At 40.5% G+C, this 23,835-nt stretch overlaps 1 protein-coding gene across 2 annotated transcripts in view; it reads right to left on the reverse strand.

Annotated features, from left to right (window-relative positions):
- Positions 1–23,835, reverse strand: part of CNTNAP5 (contactin associated protein family member 5) — a 294,516-nt gene that overhangs the window by 195,771 nt on the left and 74,910 nt on the right. For both annotated transcript variants that reach the window (XM_028742744.2, XM_028742734.2), the window contains one exon: positions 16,929–17,122. In XM_028742744.2, the coding sequence (XP_028598577.2) occupies positions 16,929–16,985 (57 nt within the window). In that variant the 5' untranslated portion in view covers positions 16,986–17,122. The remainder of the gene's footprint in view (positions 1–16,928; positions 17,123–23,835) is intronic.

Below are 23,835 nucleotides of genomic sequence, written 5' to 3' on the forward strand. Positions count from 1 at the left end.
GAACCAGGTTCCCCAGATTAGCAGACTACCGCTCTTAACCACTACACCACACTGGCTCTAAATAAGTTTTAGCACCTACAGAAAACTACAATTCTTTTGTAGAAGACACACTATCAGCTCCCAAACCAAATAGTTTTATTGTATGATTTACTGCCTAGTTCTGCATAACTGCCACTGCCATTCCATTCTTAGGTATCCCTGTACTTCTTGAACCCCAAAGTGAAGCACCCTATGCTCGATTCCGTACTTGCCAGGCCTCAACTCAGATTTGGAACAGAACTGCACTGTTGTTTCCTATGCCTTAAATACTAACTTCCTCCCAGGAATACAAGTCTATGAAATGGTATATTGAGCAGAAACCAAATCATGGCAAATAGTATCTTCTCAAACAAAACAAAGGTGACTCAAACAAGCACAGAGATAAATATATCACAAATGAAAGGAGAGAAAGTTCTCAAAGGAGATGAATCCAATTCTAAATGTAACATAAAAGAAATAAATAGTCGCTTTTTAATTTGCAAATTGGAAACAAGCCCCCATTCAAGTTGTGCCTTATAGAAGAAACATTTGAAGAACTCTTGGTGCTCTGGTTATTTTACATAGATGATTAATCTGGTTGGAAATTCTTAAGGCTGTATTCTCAGCCCAAGGGATATTCAGCCATCCCCTTTATTAATCTATTCTAGAAGGCTTCATCCTCTTATCACTTTGCTGATTTGCTTTCTGTCTCCAGAGGTCTGTAATATATACAAGTATTACCTAAATCCAAAAGCTAAAACTGATTGAATTTTATAGCACTGTGTTATACACTGACGAAAACAAAACAGCGCATGAAAACTGTACTGGGACTTGGGATGAAATTTTCATTTCTATTTTTGTTCAAGCACATTCCCCCACTTTCTTAATATACAGGTAAATTCATAAAGAAATGCTTCAAACGATAGCAGCAGAATGGATATGGAAGCTTAATAAGTCATTATTTTTAAATACTTTAAGAACCTAACTGTAGAGGAATGAAAGCTGAGAAATAAAGCTGCTACCTCCAGGAAGATGAAGCTACATGGAATACTGGTACTGGCTATGGATTGTCATCCCTCAGTTTCCCATCTAATGGTAGGACCCCACATCCCTCAGCATGGGTGTAAGGTCAGTTCCCACTGGTCCTCTGCAAGATTGAGTTGGGTGAATGAAGACCAATGCCTACAATTACAAATGCATAGATGCTCCACACAGTTAAGAGCTCTGCATGATCAAGGGGCACAACAGCAACTGCATTCGTGCCTGTGCTCTTTTTGATACCTTCTGTTCAATGTGCAGACATTGATTGATGCACCAATGTCAGGCACAAAGGCAGCAGGTTGAGGTCTGCTTGATTCACACAGTTATTATATATTGGATGACAACATGGAAAGGCATACAGTGTGCAACAAAGAGGTTGGGTGCTCTAGTATACAAACAATTGGAAGCTGACTTGAAAATGGCTTCCAAATAACTTTGGAAAACCCATGCAGAAGGGAAGGGAAGGGAAGAGATGGGAAGGGAGGGAGGGAGGGAGGAAGGGAGGGAGGGGGAATGTCTGGGGTTCAGGCAATTAGCTGATGCTCTGAATACCTAAGCATACTGATGATTACCTATAGTACAGGGACTGCTCCTGGACAAGAAGGCAATTCATTGGAGCCCACTAATTCCTGTCCTTCTCTACAAGTGGAAACGGATTGTGGATAGCACCACAGTTTTGCCAGTAGATGGCGGGAAGTGTGTCCTCACTTTCCTGCTTAGTAGGAAGGGACACTCCATCAAAATATTGAAATACATGACTCCGCCATTTGCTTTGCCCAACAGAATTTTGGTGGGTCTTGGAGCAGTAGGAAAAGCAGAAGGCAGGCAGAGGGAGTGTTCACATGCGTTTTGAGTGCACCAACTCCAAACATATCGAAAACATAAAGATCCAACACAGGGATGCTTGCATATTTATACACACTCACCTGATATTCTTTTCTCATATTAAAATATGTTATCACTGATATTTTGTTTTTGCATCTGCTTTATATTGTTGGTTTTAAAGTTTTTGCACTGATTTATGTGTTTTAATATATTTTTAAGTACTGTCCTGGGAAGCCTTAGTGGAGGAGGAGGAGGAGGAGGAGAAGGAGGAGGAGGAGGAGGAGAAGAAGAAGAAGAAGCAGCAGCAGCAGCAGCAGCAGCTACTGTATAAGGCTGTACAGCTCTCAGTACTGGAAGTTTGATATACATAACAGGGATTGAACATTACATTCTCCTTTGTCAGCTTCCAAGAGCATTCAAAGGAAGACTTGCTTCCACCATGGACTTCCATCCAAAGCCCTCAGTGGGAACTAGTCTCTGGGATCTTCTGACTAACAATAAAGGAAGATGTGGGTTCATCCTGGGCTGAGTGGAGTCCACCCCACCCCCACCCCACTTGCCTCACAGGTCCTTATTGGGTCTCTCACCTCACAACCCAAGGAAGACCAAGAATGTGGAGGGAATGCTGCCCAAATACATCTGTCACCATGTTATTTCTGATTATATGTGAATATATTTTTTAAACTTGATTCTATTAGGCATACAACAGCTTTTATAAGCTGTTCTGAAAGCATATTGGGGATATAGAGTGGGTTAAAATATTCAACAATGGCTGCATTGTTGAAGGAAGAATGTCATTATCCCCCGGAGTTTGATCAGCTAAAGCAAACTTATTCCTTTATTCTTAAGCCAAATACGACCTTGCCAGTTCTCCATCTCCCCACAGCACTTTCTCACTCGGAAGAAGTTTGGAAAAGGGAAACATAAATGATCAAGGGAACTGAACAACTCCCATGTGAGCGAAAGGTTTGGGGCATTTTAGCTGAGAGAAATGACAAGTAAGAGGTGACTTGATGGAGGTGTGTGAAATTATGCATGGCATGAAGAAAGTTGACAGAGAAAAGTTTCTCTTCCTTTTTCATAACACTAGAACTTGGAGATATCCAATTAAGTTGAACACTGAAAGATACAAGCCAGGCAAACTAAAGTACGTCTTCACTCAGTGCATAGTTAAACTATCGTATTCACTCCCACAAGAAGTAATGATGGCCACCACCTTGGATGGCCTTAAAAGAGGATTGGACAAATTCATGAATGATGAAGTTATCAGTGACTACTAACTCTGATGGACATGTTCTGCCTCCATGGCTGGAATCAGTAGGCTTCTGCATACCACTTGCTGGGAATCACAAGTGGGAGAGTGCTGGCCCTGTTTTTTGGTTTCCCATAGGCATTTGGGTGGCCACTGTGAGAACTTGATGCTCAACTAGATGGGCCGTTGACCTGATCCAGTAGGCTTTCCTTACATTCAGACAATCAGCCCACACTTCTGCCCTGAATAACCGCCTCTAGTCAGTCACTGAGGAGCTGATCTAGCACAGTGGTACCTCGGGTTACAAACACCTCGGGTTACAAACACTTTGGGTTACAGACTCCGCTAACCTAGAAGTAGTACCTTGGGTTAAGAACTTTGCCCCAGGATGAGAACGGAAATCGCGTGGCAGCGGGAGGCCCCATTAGCTAAAGTGGTACCTCAGGTTAAGAACGGACCTCTGTAACGAATTAAGTTCATAACCAGAGGTACCACTGTAGTAACAGCAGAGTCCTCACTTTATGAGTCAACAAGTGACCTGTTGGCTTATATTTCACTTCAGCTGTAAAAGGGTATCTTTGAACAGGACAAAAAATGTATTGACTAAAAAAAATGACATATTTTGTGAAGCAAAATTGCTTGGGTGCATTTTCCTATTCTGCAGTCAATTAGCCAAAATAAAAGATCTGGACTAAGTCCAAGGGATGAAACCAATTATGATAAATAGCTAAATCTGTGAATACCTATGAATCACCTGACTGTAGCATAATCACTTAGAAGTGATACCCCTGAGGCTACTGTTAAAACATGGCAGTGAAATCATCATTACTTTCATCAAGGTAATTATAAATCATCATTGTCATTCTCTTTCTAGCCTTGTCGGAACAAAGTCTCAGGAAATTCTTTTCATTTTGCTATGCCTAGCTTTAGTCTGATCCAAAATTTATTACTAAAGAGCTCTAGGTTTCATAGTAAACTTTCTAACACATCATTTCTACACATTTACAACCCAGTCCACAGTTTCAGGAAGAAACATTTAAGTTGATATATATTTATTTGAATGGGACTAATTTGGTATAGATTATTGGTTTTCGTATGTCTGAAATCCACAGGTGCCAATATCCTTTGAAATAACATTTCCCTCTTCTGAAATAGCAATGGGTCATTTAGCTGCCATTGCACTACTTATTCCCTGGGAAATAATATACCCTAGATATTATTTCAAATCTGATGTCCTTTCATGATTGTCATAGTTCCTCCCAGCTTCATGACTCACAGTCAAAGTCATGTGATATACACTGCTTAACGATTCCATGTGGGGATTCAGCAGATAAGTGAAAATGGGTAAAACCAAGCATACCAAAATAATAGATGTCTTTCCACCACAATAATCAATCTTATCCCATGTGTACATAAACTGAGAACCATACAAAATGCAGTCTCCCAAAATGTATGGAGACAGCCTATTCACATACAATTTGTACGTGCACAGACATCATTTTGACTCTAGAATTGAAAAGATGGGGTGAAGGATAGGGCCAGTAGACACAACTCCAATTCTTCTCCCATGTGTAGAGAGGAACACACATGTGGGTCCTATCTAGATTCACTGTCCTTCATACTTGAAACCTTTGCCAGTCACAGCAAGTGTTAATTGTAGTAGCTTGCATATGAATGAGAAACTCTGAAGAAGAAAAATCACTTTCATTTTACATTGACCAGGCTAAATACACTTCAATTAAACAAGAGCATTTCCACATTTATTTCAACAAAACCTACCAACACAGAGTTTCCATTGTTCTCAAAACCTTCACACATTGCAGCATTCTACAATCTGATTGCTGTGAAGCCTGACAAATTTGTGTGTGTGTGTTATGTTTCATCTCCTCATTTTCTTATCGCTTTTAAAGGTCGCTTGCTCTCAGTCCTTCTTTATAGTTTTCATGCTTAATCTCCTTTATTGACACAAGGTCATGAAATACTCTTGTTGTATTGAGGATATACAGACACACTCCATTAATACCCAGTCAATGCATTATTTTCAAGGATAATGCAAATGATGGCATTGAAAATCAGCCTTATATTTAATTTTATTATCTCCATCAGCACAAAGGGTCAGATTCAGCAATCTGTATACATAAAAAGGTCTATTTATCCAGGTGCATAAAGTCTACATTCTTGCATGTATCTGTATAATGTCTATGCCCCTTACTTGTAATAACCTTTCTAATATAAGCAGGTTTCAGTGGCTGGCTTTTAGATTTTAAATGTAAAAAAAAAATCAATGAACTTCTTAGTGTTCTGTGTGTATATATACATATCCCCTGTTATTAAAAACATCTATTTTTATAATAAATCACAGTATCTATGTCCTCTGGCAAAAGGTCTCTTTTTTGTTGTGGTGAACATTTCAGAACAGAGAAATGCAGCCTTTATTTTGAAGACTAACATTTAAATCCATAGCCAGTGTCCAGCTAGCTGATGTCAACCTATATTTTTGACACTGACTCAAGCCGGTAATTCTGATAAGGCAAAGGGAAGCTTTTCCCTATCAAAAAAGATTTGGGTCACAACAAGAAGCTAAAAAATCTAACCTTACAAGATATTTCAGTGGCCCAGTGACTGTAGCGTTTTAGCCAGGCTACCATATCATACACTACACTGAAATCTCACTGGATTAGGGAGATCTGCTATTTTAACTCCTCACTGTGACTGTATACTATTTCACTGTCACCTGCATACACAACCAGAATCAAAACACACAGATTCCACACACAGTTAATGGGAGTGTTCACATTACTGCCTTAGTATACAATAAAGATGATGTTTTTCTGAGTGCTTCACATCTTCCTTCCTAGTGGTTCATATCAGCATGGCTTCATTAGTGTCAGATTCATTTCTGTTTGTGTACACACCAGGGGGTGTGAATTTCTTCACCATATGCAAAGGCATTCATATCTCAGAGATAAATTTGGATTGCCTTAAGGATTCCAATCGGTGTGAAGCTGGCTTGAGAAACAACACCTTAAACAGTAGTATTTTATAACAAACTACAAGAAACACATGCAGTTTAGATAACAATGTGTGAATACGGATTAAAAACCCAGCCCTGGAAATGGAGTTAGTGAATAGTAAAAGCCTATGTTACTAAAAGCCAATATTGTTGGTAGCAGTGCTCAAACATAAGCACATTATGGATGTTATTAGCTGGTATAAACCTGATAGGATTGGCTAAAGACCAATAGCTTGGGCAATTGTCATCACCTTTGCAACAGCCAGTGTATTTCCCAACCCTACATGCAGTTCAAACCTCCACACACACACTCACTGTTTGTAGTGGGACTTGGTAATGAGACTGCCACCTAAGACTTAAAAGGGCTTAGTTATCTTTTCTGATGGCTTACCCAGGCAGATCATCGATAGAAAATAATATGACTATATCCCAAACTGAACCCACAGAATTTACAATACCTTTTATCTAGCTGGACTGACTTTCATTCTCAGCTATTCTGTAGCAGTAGCTTTGGAGGGTAACTTTCTGCAAAACTTTCAAGATGTAAATTTACTTACAGAACATTTAATAATCTCCCTTCTACTTATGGAACACATAATAATCTCTATCCTACTTGTGGAGAGATGTCTTTCTCTCATTTCAGTCCTGGTTTGAAATTAAAATAGGTCTCAACAGTCTTACCTACATTTGATGAACTTTGATAAAAATGCATAACTTTTATTTGGACCAAGTAAAATTTATGAGAGGAAACCACATTTGTCATCTGCCCACACCAGAGGAGGAGAAAGGACATTAGCTCATTAGTCCAAGGTATGTCTTGCAAACCTAGTAGCCTGTAGATGTTGTTGAACTACAACTCACATCAGCCCCTAGCCAACAAGATTATGGGTGCTGTATTTGAGGAAGGATGATCTAGTATTACATGCAGTTACAGTGGCTCTCTCATTGCCATCTTGGATTTGATTCCTGGAAGACCTGCTCCTTGCCTTTCTACCTGGCCTGGGAGGTTAGGTCCTTGACTAATTTCAGCTACAAAAGCTGAGGTTGCTGAAGAGGCAGGGGCCATATTCACTGTCTCTTACTGCAGACCCAGGTCAGCGAGCCTGAGCTTCCACAGCTGCTGCTGGCCATAAACCACTACTGGCAGGATTGGCAGCAGCAGCAGCAATGTTCTGTGCTTACGATAATATTTTAGGTAAAGGGACCCCTGACCATTAGGTCCAGTCGTGACCGACTCTGGGGTTGCGGCGCTCATCTCGCTTTATTGGCCGAGGGAGCCGGCATACAGCTTCCAGGTCATGTGGCCAGCATGACTAAGCCACTTCTGGCGAACCAGAGCAGCACACGGAAACACCGTTTACCTTCCCATCAGAGTGGTACCTATTTATCTACTTGCACTTTGACATGCTTTCAAATTGCTAGGTTAACAGGGGCTGGAACTGAGCAACAGAAGCTCACCCCGTCACGGGGATTTGAACCGTCAACCTTCTGATTGGCAAGTCCTAGGCTCTGTGGTTTAACCCACAGTGCCATCCGTGTCCCTATGATAACATTTTATTCTCTTGCTAATTATCCTGTTTTAAATGTGCATTTTATTTTATATTTGACTTCCTTTAGTAATGTTTTCTTTTGAAATGCTTTTTTAACTTCTCTGCGTTAGATGTGCATTCTGTAGTTGACCTCCTTTATAATGTTTCATTTTGAAATCTTTAAGGTAATATTTTGGTTTCCTGTTAATTATGTTGCTTTGAATGTATATTTTATATTTGACTTTCTTCAGTAACATTTTATTCTAGAATGTTTTATTTGATATTTTAATGCATGCATTTCCCCCCTTAAAAATATAAGGTAGCATAAAAATTAAATGAATAATACTAGTTATAGCTGCCAACACTGTAAACGGAATCCCTGATCCAGACCTATTGCAGAGGAGAAATGAAAGTGCTCTCCACCACAATAAAGAGTGTCAAAGCTTTGGTGTCTAGACCCCGAGACCTCCCCCAAACCAGAAAGGGGAGATCCCCTGGCTGTGCAGCTGCTTAAAAGGGGTAAGCCATGCCCCCCATACAACCGGATTGGGTGGCCGGGGACTGTGATGCGGCCAGGATCTCCCCAATGACGCGGGGCTTAGCCCCGCCCCCCGCTGAGTGCAGAGGCCACGCGGCCTGACCGCAATACCGCCCCACCTAGAAGTGGAGCGGCCTTACTGGAAACAGTCTGAAACTAGTTACAAGTAAATGCTACAAAATACAAAATAACACATTGCTCTTAAACAAGCAATCAATGCAGTCCAATCTTTTTAGTTCTTAATACAGTTCAATAACTTTCATCTCACTGATCTCAGAGAGAGATCCTGTCCAGGCAACTTGCTTGAAACATCATTGCAGAGCTTCAACGACCAACTAAGACACTGAGTTCTCTGGTTTCATCTCATGTGAGAGAGATCTCTGCTTGGGTTTCCAAGATGAATCATGAATTAACCTGAATGGAAACCTCCACCCTTTTCTTTGTCGCATTTAGCTAGAGATAAACTTCTCTTGCCTAATGCAAACCTCTCTGCTTGGCATTTTAGATACAATGAATTCAAGCACTGTGTTTTATGCATATTAAATTTATATCTTTAACACTCTTTATTTAAATTTAGCACAAAAAAGGTCTCTGATATAGCTTACATTATTTATACCCTGTTAGGTAGTTAGCAAACAAAAGCCACGTTGAATGTAAACTCTATACATTTATGTACTGGCAATGCTTTTGCCATAATATCTGCAAGCATTTCTTTGGTTGGACAATACTGAATTTTTATCACTCCTTGGACAAGCGGAGCCTTTACGATAGCTGCTTTATATCTTGCATTGTTTATTTGTAACACATTGCTCTTAAACAGCAAAAAAATGTGTTACAATTAAAATACCAAGTGACACATTATAACTGTTTCCAGTATAGGTTTGAAACACATTCTTGTGACTGGAGAGCAAATTTATTTCTGCTTTGCACATGGTACAGATCAGGGATTCTGCTTGCAGTACCTCTTAACAACTCAAAATCTAATTGGCTAGTTTGTTGGGGGTGGGGATAGGTTAAATTTGCTTAGCTAACTTTTGCCCAGAGCTCCAGTGGCTGAGGGAGCAATTTGGGTGCAATCTACCCCCATTTCTAAAACCCTGTATTGTCATTTCAAACTGACTGCTTGTGGTGCATGTAGCAAGTTTACCCATTTAAGGAATGTGTATCTCATAGATGCATTTATTTGTCTAATCATTGTAAATTGTTTGCTAAGAACAAATTAATGATGCATTCCTTCCCCCCCCCCCATCTCTCCCTGGAAAAATTACTTTACAGTCTGTGCTTTGTAACATTTCCTCAATTTAATTCATTTGTAAATGGTCATTTGCTCAACAGAGCTCAAAATAATATGCGACTAGAGAGAAATATTCCCCACTGTATATATATTTAAAATTTATCAAGTATAAACTCCTGCCGTATAATCCAATCTTAAATAAAGTAACTCATGATTATATTTGAAATATAGTCATACAGCAAGTGTTATACTGAGCTTTTCTAAGATCCATACTCAGTTATGAAGCTCACTGGTGGCCTTCAACCTTCACTGTCTTCCATATAGTGAAGACTTGTGAGTATAAAATAGGATTTCCATGTGTTCCACTCAAGTCTCACTGGTTAATGGTTAGACTCTGTTTTAACATACATACATACATATTTCTCCTCTGGCATGACTGCAATGGCAGCTCATGCTTTCATTCTTGATAAAATGAATCTTATTCTCTTCTCTGAACCTGACAAGCTGTGGTTCAACTTGACTGTGGTTTGTTTGAAATAAGCCATATTCAAACCATGGTATACGGAGCTGGCTTGTTTCAACAAACCATAATGAGTTGGGGATTCAAATGTATCGATAAACTTACTATGGTTAATCAAAACTGGAAAGGGGGGCTTCTAAACACCTTCTCGTGACAAGCCCAGGGCATGAGAGAGGGGGAGAGCTTGGAAGAGGCTAGACTGAATCTCATTGCGATAAACCATTGCTTATTGTGCTATTTGAATACAGCCATAAGATACATGTATGTGATATACAAGTGACACAATATTTGCTGGATCTGTGACCACTGGTTATCAAAATATGGTTAAAATAACTTAGCTATTGGCTGGACGTGGCACTTTTCAGGCTGTACTTAAAGATTAAGCTCTTGTCTTGAAAGCTGAAACATTAGCACTTTAAATCACTTGCACCATCACCTCCTCATATGTAGGTCCTAATGAGAATATGAAGCTACAGTACTTAAAGAAACAACTAGGTTCCTAAAACATGTCAATGGTCTAGGAATGAGCAATCCAGCTGCCATTAGACATATGATGCATGAGGCAGTGATGATAGGGAGAGAGCAGTTCTGCAGTTTCAAGGCTACTACACATAGACAAATGTCATCTTTATAATGAGGCAATCTGCATTAGCAACTGATCCACAGATACACTTCTGGTATGTGGGATTGCAAAAATGCTGCCTGCCACAAGCACAGAAATCTACAGCTGGAAACATGTGAATGATTCATCCAGTACATTCGCTGTGCAATCTGTATCTCTCGGAACAACTGGCAAGGTTATGTTTAGGATTGAATGTGGTCTCTGCCTGTGTGAACAAGCCTCAGTCATGATGGGGTAACTGCTACAGAGATAGCTCTGTGTGTGAGTGAGCGAGTCTATAGGCAAAGAGTTGCAATCATACATGGTTTCCTCTATGTAACATAGCATTCTAAATACTGGAAAACACTCTTAAAAGCCAAAGTCTGACATGTGACACAAGGACATTAGAAGTTTTGAAAAGAAGGTGGCAACCAATCTTTTGCACAAGTGTCTCAGTAATGTGCACATCAAAGAGGAATTCCTGCATAGCATAAATAACATGTTGAATAATTCAGTACTTAAAACACTGAATAAGATCATTTACTGATTCAAGTACTAAGTCCAAAGCTTTCTGTCTCCCAATCAATTGTCAGCAAGTCCAGGCACAGCCGACATCCCTATTGAAAATATAATTATAAGCCTGGCGTACTGTATACAACAACATTCTTTTGTAACAGATTACTTAAATACAAATAGGTTTGGAAAATTGGTTTTAAATGTTTAATCTGTTTTATCTTACACCCCAGCTGCAGAATTTACTAACATTACAAATGCAAGCTGAATGAATACATATAAAGGCTTATTTGAATGCAACTTGCATATGACCAGCATGGTTTTCTCACTACTACTAAGTGGGGTGAAAGTTTGGCGTGTACATTACAATATGGCTCATCACTGATATACACAAAAGCCAGCTCCCATGGTTCTGTCACATTGTCTCTCTGTGTGTGTCTGCATGTGTTTCTGATATTCAATGGGACCACAGCACATGGGAAATGGGAGTTTAATCCTTCTCTTTCCAGCTGCAATCTCCACAAAGATCTCACCACAGCTCAGTAATTACCTTAGGGGAAAATTTCTTATTGGCAGCAATAGGATGTTTTTGACTCTAAGAGTAATTTTTATGGTAGGGAGTGATCATATGGGGTCATGGCCGCAGAGGGGAATGACAAAACTCTCCCTCCTCATGTGTTATGAACCCAATAAAAAAATAGACTGCTCACACTCAGAATTATTTTTAAAAGTCTTCTAATGATGATGATGTACTGTACATATTTAACATATGTAGCTAGGCCCTGGGCTGTATCTAAGCTGCAGTGCTATCCTTCCTGAGCATGTCAGCTGACTTCTAGTCAATCCCTATCCATCAGGTTTTATAAAGCTTGGCCACAGAGTTTGCTCCACAGCCTGAGAGACTCGTCTTAGGGTCAACCTAAGTATCTCTTCCCAAACTTTGATTGTTGCTCTGGAACTTGACCTCATCTTGATTTAGATCACATCCCTGCTTCTGACATATGCAGACTATCAACCAGGTTCTCCCATTGTCCCTGGATTCCTCCTGCAATATGCCTCAACAACGTTATGGGAATGCACTTCCATTCATGCATTTTTTTTAAAAAAATTTCCCTTAGTAAACATTATTTAATTAAATTCTTCTATCCTCAATAAATTTATAGGAATCATTACACTCGAGTGTGTGTAAGGGCCATGAGACAAATTCTTAATTTTATTTGCAGTTGAGCTAAGGTCAAGCTTAAACACACTGTCTCAAACTTTTGACTCTCCTGTGCCCAATACCTGCTTCTTCAAAATTCCCTTGCACCTTCCTGTGAACTTTTGATCCCCTCTAAAGGAAAATCAATCATTTTACTTCCCTGATTCTAACAAAAACCAAATACAAAATGGCTGAAAATCTTATTGCATCACAACCTTTAACATCAGGGAAATAATTCTAGAAGAGTCGTGAATGGCAAAACTTCATTTCCCATCTCCCTCTTCTCCTGTGATATCGTGTGGAACATATTACTTTCTGGAATGACCTGAGTAAACTTGTAATAACTATATTTGTTAAGCAATTCCAACATGACTGGGTTTTTAAAAACAAACAAACTCTTGCTCTTATCTTCTGCGTTGTGTGTGGTTCTATAATATGGGTGACCACAAGTTGTATTCTATTTTTTAATTGGTTTAATCTGTTCCAACTGGAAGAATATGGAATACATGAAGTCAATGTGTGGGATAGGGGTGCTAGGCTTGATGACCTTGAGCTCTTTGAAGGCCTCACTATTCTATAATTGTGTTGTCCACAAGAAACTTATTTTTCCATTGTCAGCATTAGCAGAAACTGCCGTTATCTGCAGGCCATCTATTCCCATGGTGAACAGTAATAGAAATAAGGAATCACACAGTGTTACAGAATTACTTGAAAGTGTAACTTTGCCTGACCTCCTTCCAGCTTTTTTTAAAACAAAAAACAAAGCCATGTATAGTATTTTATGACCCTTTTTGTGATAAGATTTCATTATTCACCTGATAGCATCTAAACTGCTCAGATTACAGCATCTCCCAGCAATTGCAATTGTAACTAGATACTTTCAGGAATGTTGATCAGGGAAAGAAATGCTTAAGGGCTATGCAATAGTACTGGGAACAGAGTTGAAGACATTGCCTGAGAAGAGCCGGGGTGGTGTACAATAGAAGACATGCCAGTCATTCATCCTCTTGTCTTATTTTTTCTCAGTCTAATGGACCGCATATGTTTGTTGTGAGCAAACCTAAAACCTAAACCTTAAAAAAGGGAAGAATTCAACATAGTACTGAACAGATTGCGCCTTCAAGGCAAACATTTCTATTTGCCTGATGAAATGATCTCTCCCTTTCCCCTCCTGTGCACTGTTCTGGGGGTTATCCCAACCCTCTGAACAAATTTGGGGGCTGTGCAGGATGTATGGGGAGAAGAAAGTGGGGGATACCCTCGAGATAATAGAGGCCAGTGAACAGGCTTCCGGTAGCAAGACTGGTTAGCTGAATCTGGCCCAGTCAGTTGCTAATAAGGTGGAAATACACATATTCTACCTACCAGGAAATTGCATAAATCAAACACAGATTTGTCCTTGGACCTTATTAGGATCAACCAGCTGACCTGTTTGATTATAGGGCCACTGGAATAGACACCTGGAATATTTTCAAAGGACGCTATTGTGCAACTGAAGCTACCATACCACATGATCCGGTGTCAGTGGATTGGATTCAAAGTGGCATTAACAGAATTGTGAGATTGCAGCAGTTTCAAAAAAATGTTCATGCAGGTACCTCTCTCCAATTTTGACCAATTTTCCTTTCCACTATAGCTCCACACTAATTCTTAAGCCTTTTGTGAGGTTTCCTCAACCCTCAGGAAAGGCTTTCTCTCATCCCGTCTTGATGCAAGGACAGCCAGTGTCATAACCTTATCATTTTCAAAAAAATACATTTAGAACCCCTTCTCTTGTGTTCATCTTGTTACATCAAAGCAGCAGCACTGCAAGATGACGATTCGAATGCAGAAAGGTAGAGTTCATGTGAAACTTCTACTTTGTCCATGGAAGAGGAATATAATATGAAATTCCATCTCCATTTTGAAACTCCAGAGTCTCAAACTATCCTGAGGGGTCACAATGATTTATTTTGGCGTGTTTTATTCACTGCACTGACTGACAAGCCTTCTTGATTGTGGGAGGGTACCAGTCCATTGTTTATAACTGCTGCTTTGTTTGCTAACCATACTAAGAAATGATGTTCAGATATGTCATCAATCAAATATATATCATTGGGTAGGTCAGACGTGGGGATGATTTTGGTTGTAATAATTTTCCTGATTAGTAAGTACTTCTGTTCCAATTTTGAATGTTCCACTAACACTGCTTTACCTGTTGTTGTATGGAACTGTGGCTTTTTAGCTGATATACTGCCATTTCATGCTGAATTTTATATGGTGGGAAAGAAAAGTATGCTGGGCATGAAAACCATGGGAAAATCACAATTGCCCACGTTCTTTTGCTAGCCTTAGAGGAAAGTCCCACTCAAAATACTGTGGGATTTTCAGGAAAACTGGTCACCCAGGAAGGTTGCAAAGTACAGAAACATTATTATTATTTTATTGAAATAAAGGACACTCACAACCAGCCCTTGGCTACCTTGAAAGTAAGATAAGGGCACGCGCACACGTGCGCGCGCGCAAACACACACACACACACACACACACAAAGAAATCTTTGCACCCACCAATGAGAATTTCATTGAAATTTCCTCTCCCTTTTGATAATCCTCATATGCAATTTATTTTCTCATCAACTGATAGGAAATGGAAAGAAAAAAAATACAGGGTACTGTATTGGCATACCTAATAATGATAAAACATGTTGAATGGAAACTTGCTGTCCACTTATCTGATCATCCTTAATTTTCATTTGAAATTAGTTTGCCCTCAAAATGCACTTTGTGGGTATCTGAATAAATAACAACCCAATATAATTTGCATCATGCACAGGTGATAACTATGGAGAGGACTTCGTTGGTTGTGATGGCCTACATTTGAACCACCTTCCCAGGTGCCTCCTCATAATGTATTTTTTGGTACCAGATTAAAACCATTTTACTTCCCACGGCCTTTTAATTTTATCTGAGTTTTGTGGGGTTTGCAGGTTAACAACCACACTGTTGCTTTTCCTGCCAGTCATATTTATTTCATTGATTGAACAGTACGTGTTTCTATTATCATGCAGATATCTGCTAGTTTATCAGCTATCCTAGGAATAGCAGTATTATCATTATATATTTAATAAATTTGTTCATCACTTTTTCTTGCCAAGGCAACTCAAAGCAATTTACAACGAAAACAAACAAAAAAACCATCCCACATTAAAACAGAGGAAAAAATACATTGAAAACATCCTAAAAGGCCACAGATAAAGGCCAAAGGCCTGATTAAAGAGGAAAGTTTTTGACTGGCACCTAAATATATACAAGGATGGTGAACATATCAACTCTGGAATAAATGAATAGAATAGTGCGAGCTCCAATGGCCCTGCATCCGCTCTGCATACAGATTTTGGAGCACAGGGCAGAGGAAAACCAAACGTCCCATTGCACAAGCAGATTTACATTGTGCAAGTGGGTGGACATCTCTGTATGTAACCTATAATACAGAAAGAGTTGACTTAGCCCACAGTCATCAGTTAACATTAATTAATCCCAATGGAACTCATGCTGATTCATCTTTCATGTTATTATGAGTTAAATTAAAAGATGAACTCATTCTTGGGAGAGAGATAGCTTGACAAACTACATTTCAATTGTCAGCCCTATGAGGATAGTGTTGGGTGAAACTATAGCAATACTTAGCATCAATTTCTTGAGTGTTTCACATACCTCCAGGAATCCTTACAACAGCTCTGTAATGTATGCTTGCATTATTATGAACACATTAAAGGTTGACACCTTAGAATGCTGGTGGCTTGCATAAAGCCATTGAGGAAATTTATGCAAGATTTGTGATTTGAATGAGATGCATTCCTGTCTACTACTCATATGCTGAACCACAATACCACACAATCTCGCATCCTTATCTCACTAGAAATGTTACAGATAGGTAGCCGTGTTGGTCTGCCATAGTCAAAACAAAAAAAATTCCTTCCAGTAGCACCTTAAAGACCAACTAAGTTAGTTCTTGGTATGAGCTTTCGTGTGCATGCACACTTCTTCAGATACACAGAATGGTAGGCTATATATATAATGAAAGAATCAAACTAAATAAGAACTTAGCATGGCTGGTCTACATATAGCAATAATTCACAAAATAATTCACATATTATTATTGCATACAATTACAAGAGCTGAAGGTGGTTCTTTTTTTCATGTGAACAAAGAATGGCCTGTGGAAATCACTAATACCCAACATCAAAAAATATGGATGAGGAACAGGAGTGTGAAGTGGAATGATGAAGGATGCCACAACTGCTATTTCACCAAAAAACAATCCATGAGATTTACCAAACAATAAGTTGCACATTGAGACACGCTCTTTATTTACCATCTTGTTTTTTTGGAGATTTTGGGTCTATAATACCACATGAATTCTTTGATCCTTTCTTCATAGCCATAAAACTAGCAATAGCCTTTTTAAAGATTTCAGTAATTCCACACAAACTCCCAACTGTATCCCTACTGAAACTCGAAAAGATGCAATTGTTTCCATACAACAGTACATCCTCAACAACTTTGGAGATGGAAAACATGCATTTTGGTTTAGAATGCTACATCTGTTTTCTGCAGGTTGCTAATTATACCATAGCATTAATCCAAAACCTTCAGACCTACCCAGATGATGTCTTCTTCTCTGTACTGCTTCCAATTGCGACCTGTGTCACTGAACATTAGAATGTAGCTTGTTGTCCAGTCTGAGCTTCCGTACCTTCCTTGAGTAGCAACACCTGTAATTTCCACTCTGTCCCCTAAATCGATCTGGAGCCATTGTTCCCTGCTAGAATCCAATGGGGACCAGCCACCAGCTCCTAGAAGAGAAGAATCAGAGTTCTCCTGAGTAACTCCCAAAATAAATTTTATATTAACACATTTTGATAAATGATGATCGCATTATACCCGAATGAGGGCCTGACATCTCACTGGAACTGGAAGAAAATATTCAGGATGTGTTATGAAAAACATATTATCCCATGAGTCTTTAGGATGCCATATTTTGCCTGTCATGTTGACTTTGGATTCCCCAAAGGCTCAGCTCTGTGTAAGTGGCTGAAACTACCAACAATCGCACGGCTCTAACTGGTGGGAAGAGATAATAATGCTAGGGCATAGGGAACTCGGATAATAAGACCATGGTTCTTAATGGGAGCAGCAATATTCACTGAGGCAAAAAATTGTATTGAATCCACAGTAACAGAATGCTGTTATAAATAAAGTCACACAAGGCAATGCTTAATTGTAATCAAGACACATCAAGTTCTAGAACTAATCTTAAAGGGCAGGTCTCAGCTTTAGAGCAAGTGAACTCATAACAATAAAAGCTTGTCTAAGCATCTGCAGAATGTCTTGTGGTTCCATGCTATCTGAGGACCACATCTATATACATGTTTCAAATCTGCTTCAGTGTTCAAGGAACAGCCCTTCAGAAACAATGGGTGCTTGAGGGGAATTTTATTTTGGTTCTAGGTATTACTTTCCCATTTCTGCTGGGGAGGAAGGCAAGAGCTGGCCTAGAAATTTGCTAGTTTCAACTGAGGGCTGCCTCAGATAGGAGGAGGGTGGAGGAGAGAGCAAGAGAGCCATATAGTGTCATAGTGAGCCAAGGCATTCTGTCAGACAGAGAGAGTGTGAGTATGTGTGGAGAGATAGAGAAAGGATGAAAAGAATGGGGAAGGGGGAGGAGGCAGAGGAGGGATGCTCTGATGTTCCCAAACCACAGCAGGGGCTAGTAGGCAAAATGGGGGCAAAGAAATGAAACCAAATATATAGCAAGGAAGCTAGAGAGAAACAGGAGTAGTACAAATATGATGTCCATGAGAAAGGTTCCAAAGAAAGAAAAGAAAAGAAAATTTGAAGTCAGGTACTCATGACGCGGGTGGCGCTGTGGGTAAAACCTCAGCGCCTAGGGCTTGCCGATTGCATGGTCGGCGGTTTGAATCCCCGCAGCGGGGTGAGCTCCCGTCTTCGGTCCCAGCTCCTGCCCACCTAGCAGTTCGAAAGCACCCCTAAAGTGCAAGTAGATAAATAGGTACCGCTTTCTAGCGGGAAGGTAAACGGTGTTTCCGTGTGCTGCGCTGGTGCTGGCTTGCCAGAGCAGCTTCGTCACGCTGGCCACGTGACCCAGAAGTGTCTCCGGACAGCGCTGGCTCCCGGCCTCTTAAGTGAGATGGGCGTACAACCCTAGAGTCGGACACGACTAGCCCGTACGGGCAGGGGTACCTTTACCTTTTACTCATGAAATATAAGTATCTGATAGCTCATCAGGTACAGCACGAGACTTTTAATCTCAGGGCCGTGGGCTTCAGCTGCATGTCAGACAAAAGATTCCTGAATGGTCCCTTCCAATGCTACAATTCTATGATTCTAAGTAGTCATAGAAAATGAATATTCTGTGCAAAAATGATTTGCCAAGGAAATAAAAGGACGGAGGTGCTAACATTTCTCTTTGAAAAGGTAGGTGCTTCATGTTTGGTGGATGGAAGGGTACATGAGATTGCCAGGCTATTGACATTGTGAATTAATGGGTGATGGATTGTTGCCCTGATTAAATTAGGATGCAGGAGATGTGCAGGGATAGGACACAAGAGGATTGATCCTGGTTATCCCACATCTTTGTCCAGACAAGATGAAGACTGTGAGACTGTGAGACTAGCTATAACTTTTCCATCCCTGCACCCCCCAAAAAACACACACCTGGCAGCAGGGTTTACAGAGCAGATGGCATTATTTACAGGTAAGATTGAGTCCCAGAACTGCTCTATCACTGCACACAGAATCCTACAAAGAAACGCATTTTCCAGACACAGAGGGGGATGGACTGTAAAGACACACAAGGCCTTTGACAGAAGATCCAGGAAGAGAGCTATGCTACTCATCTGCACTCCCTCTACCACTTTCTTCCTCTTCTTCCTCCTCCTCCTCCTCCTCCTCCTTTTCTTCTTCTTCTTCTTCCTTTTTCTTCACACATTTTAGCCCCCCTCCCTCTCATCTCTTCCCATCCATCTTACTTCTGTCTCTGCAATCATTTACCAGTCTGATATGTATGCACTCTATGTGTTACAGAGTTAAAGGACCTGTTGGAATAGCTCTAATTAATAATGCTATTTTAACATGTTCAATTTGCATATTAATAATGTGTAACCTTTTGCCCAGCATTCATTCCCAGACTTGCTGCATTGCAGTTGTCCTCTATTTTGAAATATCACTCATTGTTCACTCTAGCCTGGGATGAGGTTTACTGCTAGTACTCTCCCAGGGGAATACACTGACTCTGCACAGAGATGCTTATGGAGCTGGCACCTCTCAGAGGAGAGGTAGGCAATACAAGGATCCTGGCATCTTCTCCAGCTCAGATTAAAATTCAAGGCAAAGAATATCACTCAATTTCCCAGCCCTTTCAGCTCTCCCCAAAGCCACTTCTTCCTTCCTTTTGAGCGAGGCTTACTAGGCTGATATAGAGCCAGAGTTGGCTATAGAAAAGAAGGAAGAAAAGAAATCTCATCTGTCCCTCCTTACCTAGCATGGTAAAGAAACAGTGATTTACAGTGGTACCTCGGGTTAAGTACTTAATTCGTTCCGGAATTCTGTTCTTGACCTGAAACTGTTCTTAACCTGAAGCACCACTTTAGCTAATGGGGCCTCCTGCTGCTGCTGCGCCACCGGAGCATGATTTCTGTTCTCATCCTGAAGCAAAGTTCTTAACCCGAGGTACTATTTCTGGGTTAGCTGAGTCTGTAACCTGAAGCGTTTGTAACCCGAGGTACCACTGTATATGTGTTGAATGTACGATATAACATTGTGCCACCTGATGGCGATGTGGAGTCCTGTTTTTCTCTACCTGTTTTCCCTGTTTAAATTTGCAATGCTTTAAACTGAAATGCTTCTTTATGTGTTTAGATCCAGCCCTGGTCACAGGCCAGAAAATGAGGCTCCTGTAATTAAAGGGCTATTGCTAATCTGAGCAAATCCAATGTAAGTGCACAGGGTGAAGGAAGAGAGGCAGATGGGGGTTGCCCAGTGAGTATATGATTGGAGCTGCTACTCTGCTAAAACACAGCAACACTCTAAGCCAGGGGTCAGCAACCTTTTTCAGCAGGGGGCCAGTCCACCATCCCTCAGACCTTGTGGGGGCCAGACTATATTTTGAAAAAAGAAAATGAACCAATTCCTATGCCCCACAAATAACCCAGAGATGCATTTTAAATAAAAGCACACATTCTCCTAATGTAAAAACACCAGTCAGGCCCCACAAATAACCCAGAGATGCACTTTAAATAAATGGACACATTCTACTCATGTAAAAACACGCTGATTCCCAGACTGTCCACGGGCCGGATTGAGAAGGCGATTGGGCCAAATCCGGCCCATGAGCCTTAGTTTGCCTACCCATGCTCTAAACTCTCCATCCTTCTGCTCCCAGCTAGCTGCTGCTAGCCACACACAGCACAAGGCCTCATCTTTAAAGCAAATATTACAGGTTTGGCAGAACGACATCAATTTCACCTGACCAAATACCAGGCAAAGACTATGAGCTTGTTTCAGCCATGGCAAGTGAGGGTGCAACTTTAGCTACTGGCACCTCAGTGCAGACATTTTTGTCAGTGCATCCTTGACACTCCCACTTGGACTTGACAGATGTCAGTCACATGGTGATTTCCTTACTCTCTTTTGAAATCAGGCTACTTGCTGTCATCTACATTCTAAGGGGAAGGGGGAATATGACCACACATTGAGAACATAATATTCTAAAATTTCATCATATACTATCCATATGTAATGGAAGACTACTGAAGCAGTATTGTTTGCTATTTTTGAGCAGGATTGTTTCATTGTCTCAGGCTGCAATCCCAAATACACTTTCTAGTAAGCCATATTGCACTTAGTGGGTTTTACTTCCAAGCATGAGTGCATTGTCAATTATTTCAAAGCTTTTACTTGTTCTAAGCTACCTTGGGCAGGTGCTGACAATAAGCTGGCACAAACACAAATTCACAAAGCTTTTGTTTGACAGAATTAATTGGGAGTGCAGGTTTGTCATAAGGTGCCTTTTTGATCCATCCAGATCTCCTACAAGAAAATCTCAGCTCTGCAGAAGCAGCCTGGATGTGAGGTGTTGTATAAGGTGCCAAAGTAGATATTTCTCATTTTGCTGAACACAATACATGTATTTTGCACAATTAATGCAAAGAAAGCTGAAGACAGGTTTGTATCTGTAATAAAGCCTCCTCTTCACCTCTCCTCACTATTTCATTCTCATATTTTCTTTCATCTTCTTCATTTGAAATAATAATAATAATGTATGTGCATATTTTGGCATGTTTAGAATGTGATGATTTCTTTCCTGCCATCTGTTCTACCATCCTCTTGTGACATCTATACTCCAGGGAGCATATGCTAGTCGTTGAGGGCCAGGAAAATGAAAGTTTATTGCTACAGCATCTGCAGTAGCACAGAGATGAAATAGGAACAGGTTAAAAACCCAGCCATAGGGCTAAAGTGCATTGCGGATATATTTCAATGATATTACTCTGTTATTAATAGCATCTCAGCCAAATATGTGGTTTTGTTGCATCTGTTTAGATTTCCCACCACTGCTGTCAGAAATATCCACACTCTCCCAGCATTCATAATAAAATTGAAAGAATAGGGTAGTGAATGGTGTTTCTTTCTAATTCAACAGTTTAAAAAACAAGGCCATTTGGGGTCTTGTCCGTCCACCCTTCCATTTGCCCATAATCCACTGACATTCCTGGGAAAGATGTACGGTATATCGTCACAAAGATGAATTAAATTCCGCTCAACAAGTGTGCTTCTTTTTCACTACAGGCTGGGATAGGTGATGGAAAGGAAAATGTCTTTTATTTGAGCTGTGAGCCAAATATGCGATATTACGTGTGACCTTATATTCTCCAAGGCAACAACATGTGGTACAAGATAGGCCAAGAGAAAGTGACGTTTTTCAACTTTTTTCAGCTTAAACAAGAAGAATCTATGTAAGACAAAGGTACAGATCACACACAAAAAATGAATAAAATTTGTTGTATGACAATTTAAGAAGAACTCAGTGTGATTGAACTAGCTGGGGCATGTGGGAATGCATATGTCTCAGTTGCATTTGAGAAACGGGAACTAGAACAATGTTTGCTTTAATTCATGAATATGCATGAATGAATTCCCCTTTATTTAAAGGTTCTGTTGAATTAGCACCCACTCTTCCTCTATAGACGTAATAAACTTCTATTGCAATTCTCTCACCTCTGACAAATGCAGCAGCGATAATTCTGGAAACCATTGTGCTGACTGCAGTGTAACACATCTCTTTTGACTCAAGTACAAATTCTGCCAAATTCTACCCAAAGCAAAATTCAAGGTGAACATGAGGATTTCTGCTTGGCACCCAAAGAAATGCCTCCCATTTTCATATCAGCAGTCTCGGGGAGGCTATTGGAGAAAGGCTATCTTCAGGCCAGAGGATTTTCCCTATAAGGCTCCAAAGTCCTCTCAACTGGCTGACGCCTAGAGAAGGTATGCATAAAAGAGGCATAAAAGGCTTCAGTCTGCTCCCAGCCTTTGCTGGAGCCAGTTTCTCACCCGGCAACCTTGCCACTTTCCCTATGGTATCTGGCATAGGACCACAACACTGGACACCATTTCTAACATGGATCACTGAGCACACATTGCTCCAAATGTAACCCCATCATAGATCTTTTTATAAAAGCATTATGATATTGGCAGTCTTACTTCCATCTCCTTCCCTAATCCAAACGCCAAATAATAATAGAGCAGATTGAAATCAACTCTGAAATTAATATGTACACCTCCCCACAACAAAAACAAACAAACAAATAAGTAAGAATTAGATTAGACTATAGCAGATATGGATACAAGGTTGACTCAATTGTTTCTGCCGACTAAGACAGGGGCCACCTTGCTGGCAGCCTCTACTTAACAGCATCTGCCGCCGCTAAATTGCTCCAAGTCTCATGCAGCTTCACCAAGCTTGGGTTGAAATATAATAAAACATCACTAAGTCTCATGCCATGAGTCTTGGCTTGGCAAGACTTGCTGAAGGCTTACACTAGGGCTCACTCCTTCAGTCTGTGGGTGGCTGCTACCTCGTCTAGTGCTCCAGCTGCTACCAGGCCAAATGCCAGCATCCATGGAATATCTGGCCAGGCAGCAGCCACATCTCTTTTGTCGAAGCCCAGTAGCTACCATACTTGAACCAGAAGAGAAAGTGATCCACCAGCAGCTCTACGTAGCCTTGAGCCATGACTGGCAGGTGGCATGGAAATAGGAGCTCAGCCAAGGGTGCAGTCATTCTGCCAGAGATTATTTTATCCCATTCCTTGGATGAAAACAGAGACATTTCTCACTCCTTCCCTTCAACTGACCCTCCTCCACCCCCCACTTTTGTACACCCCCTCCCAAGCATTTCCTGTCAGAAGAAGGGCAATTGCTGCCACCACTATACCAACAGGACACAGCACACATGCCTTCCACTGTCCTGAGAAAACCCATTAAT

The sequence above is a fragment of the Podarcis muralis genome, chromosome 1, assembly GCF_964188315.1.
Source record: "Podarcis muralis chromosome 1, rPodMur119.hap1.1, whole genome shotgun sequence".
In the NCBI taxonomy this organism is placed as follows: domain Eukaryota; kingdom Metazoa; phylum Chordata; class Lepidosauria; order Squamata; family Lacertidae; genus Podarcis; species Podarcis muralis.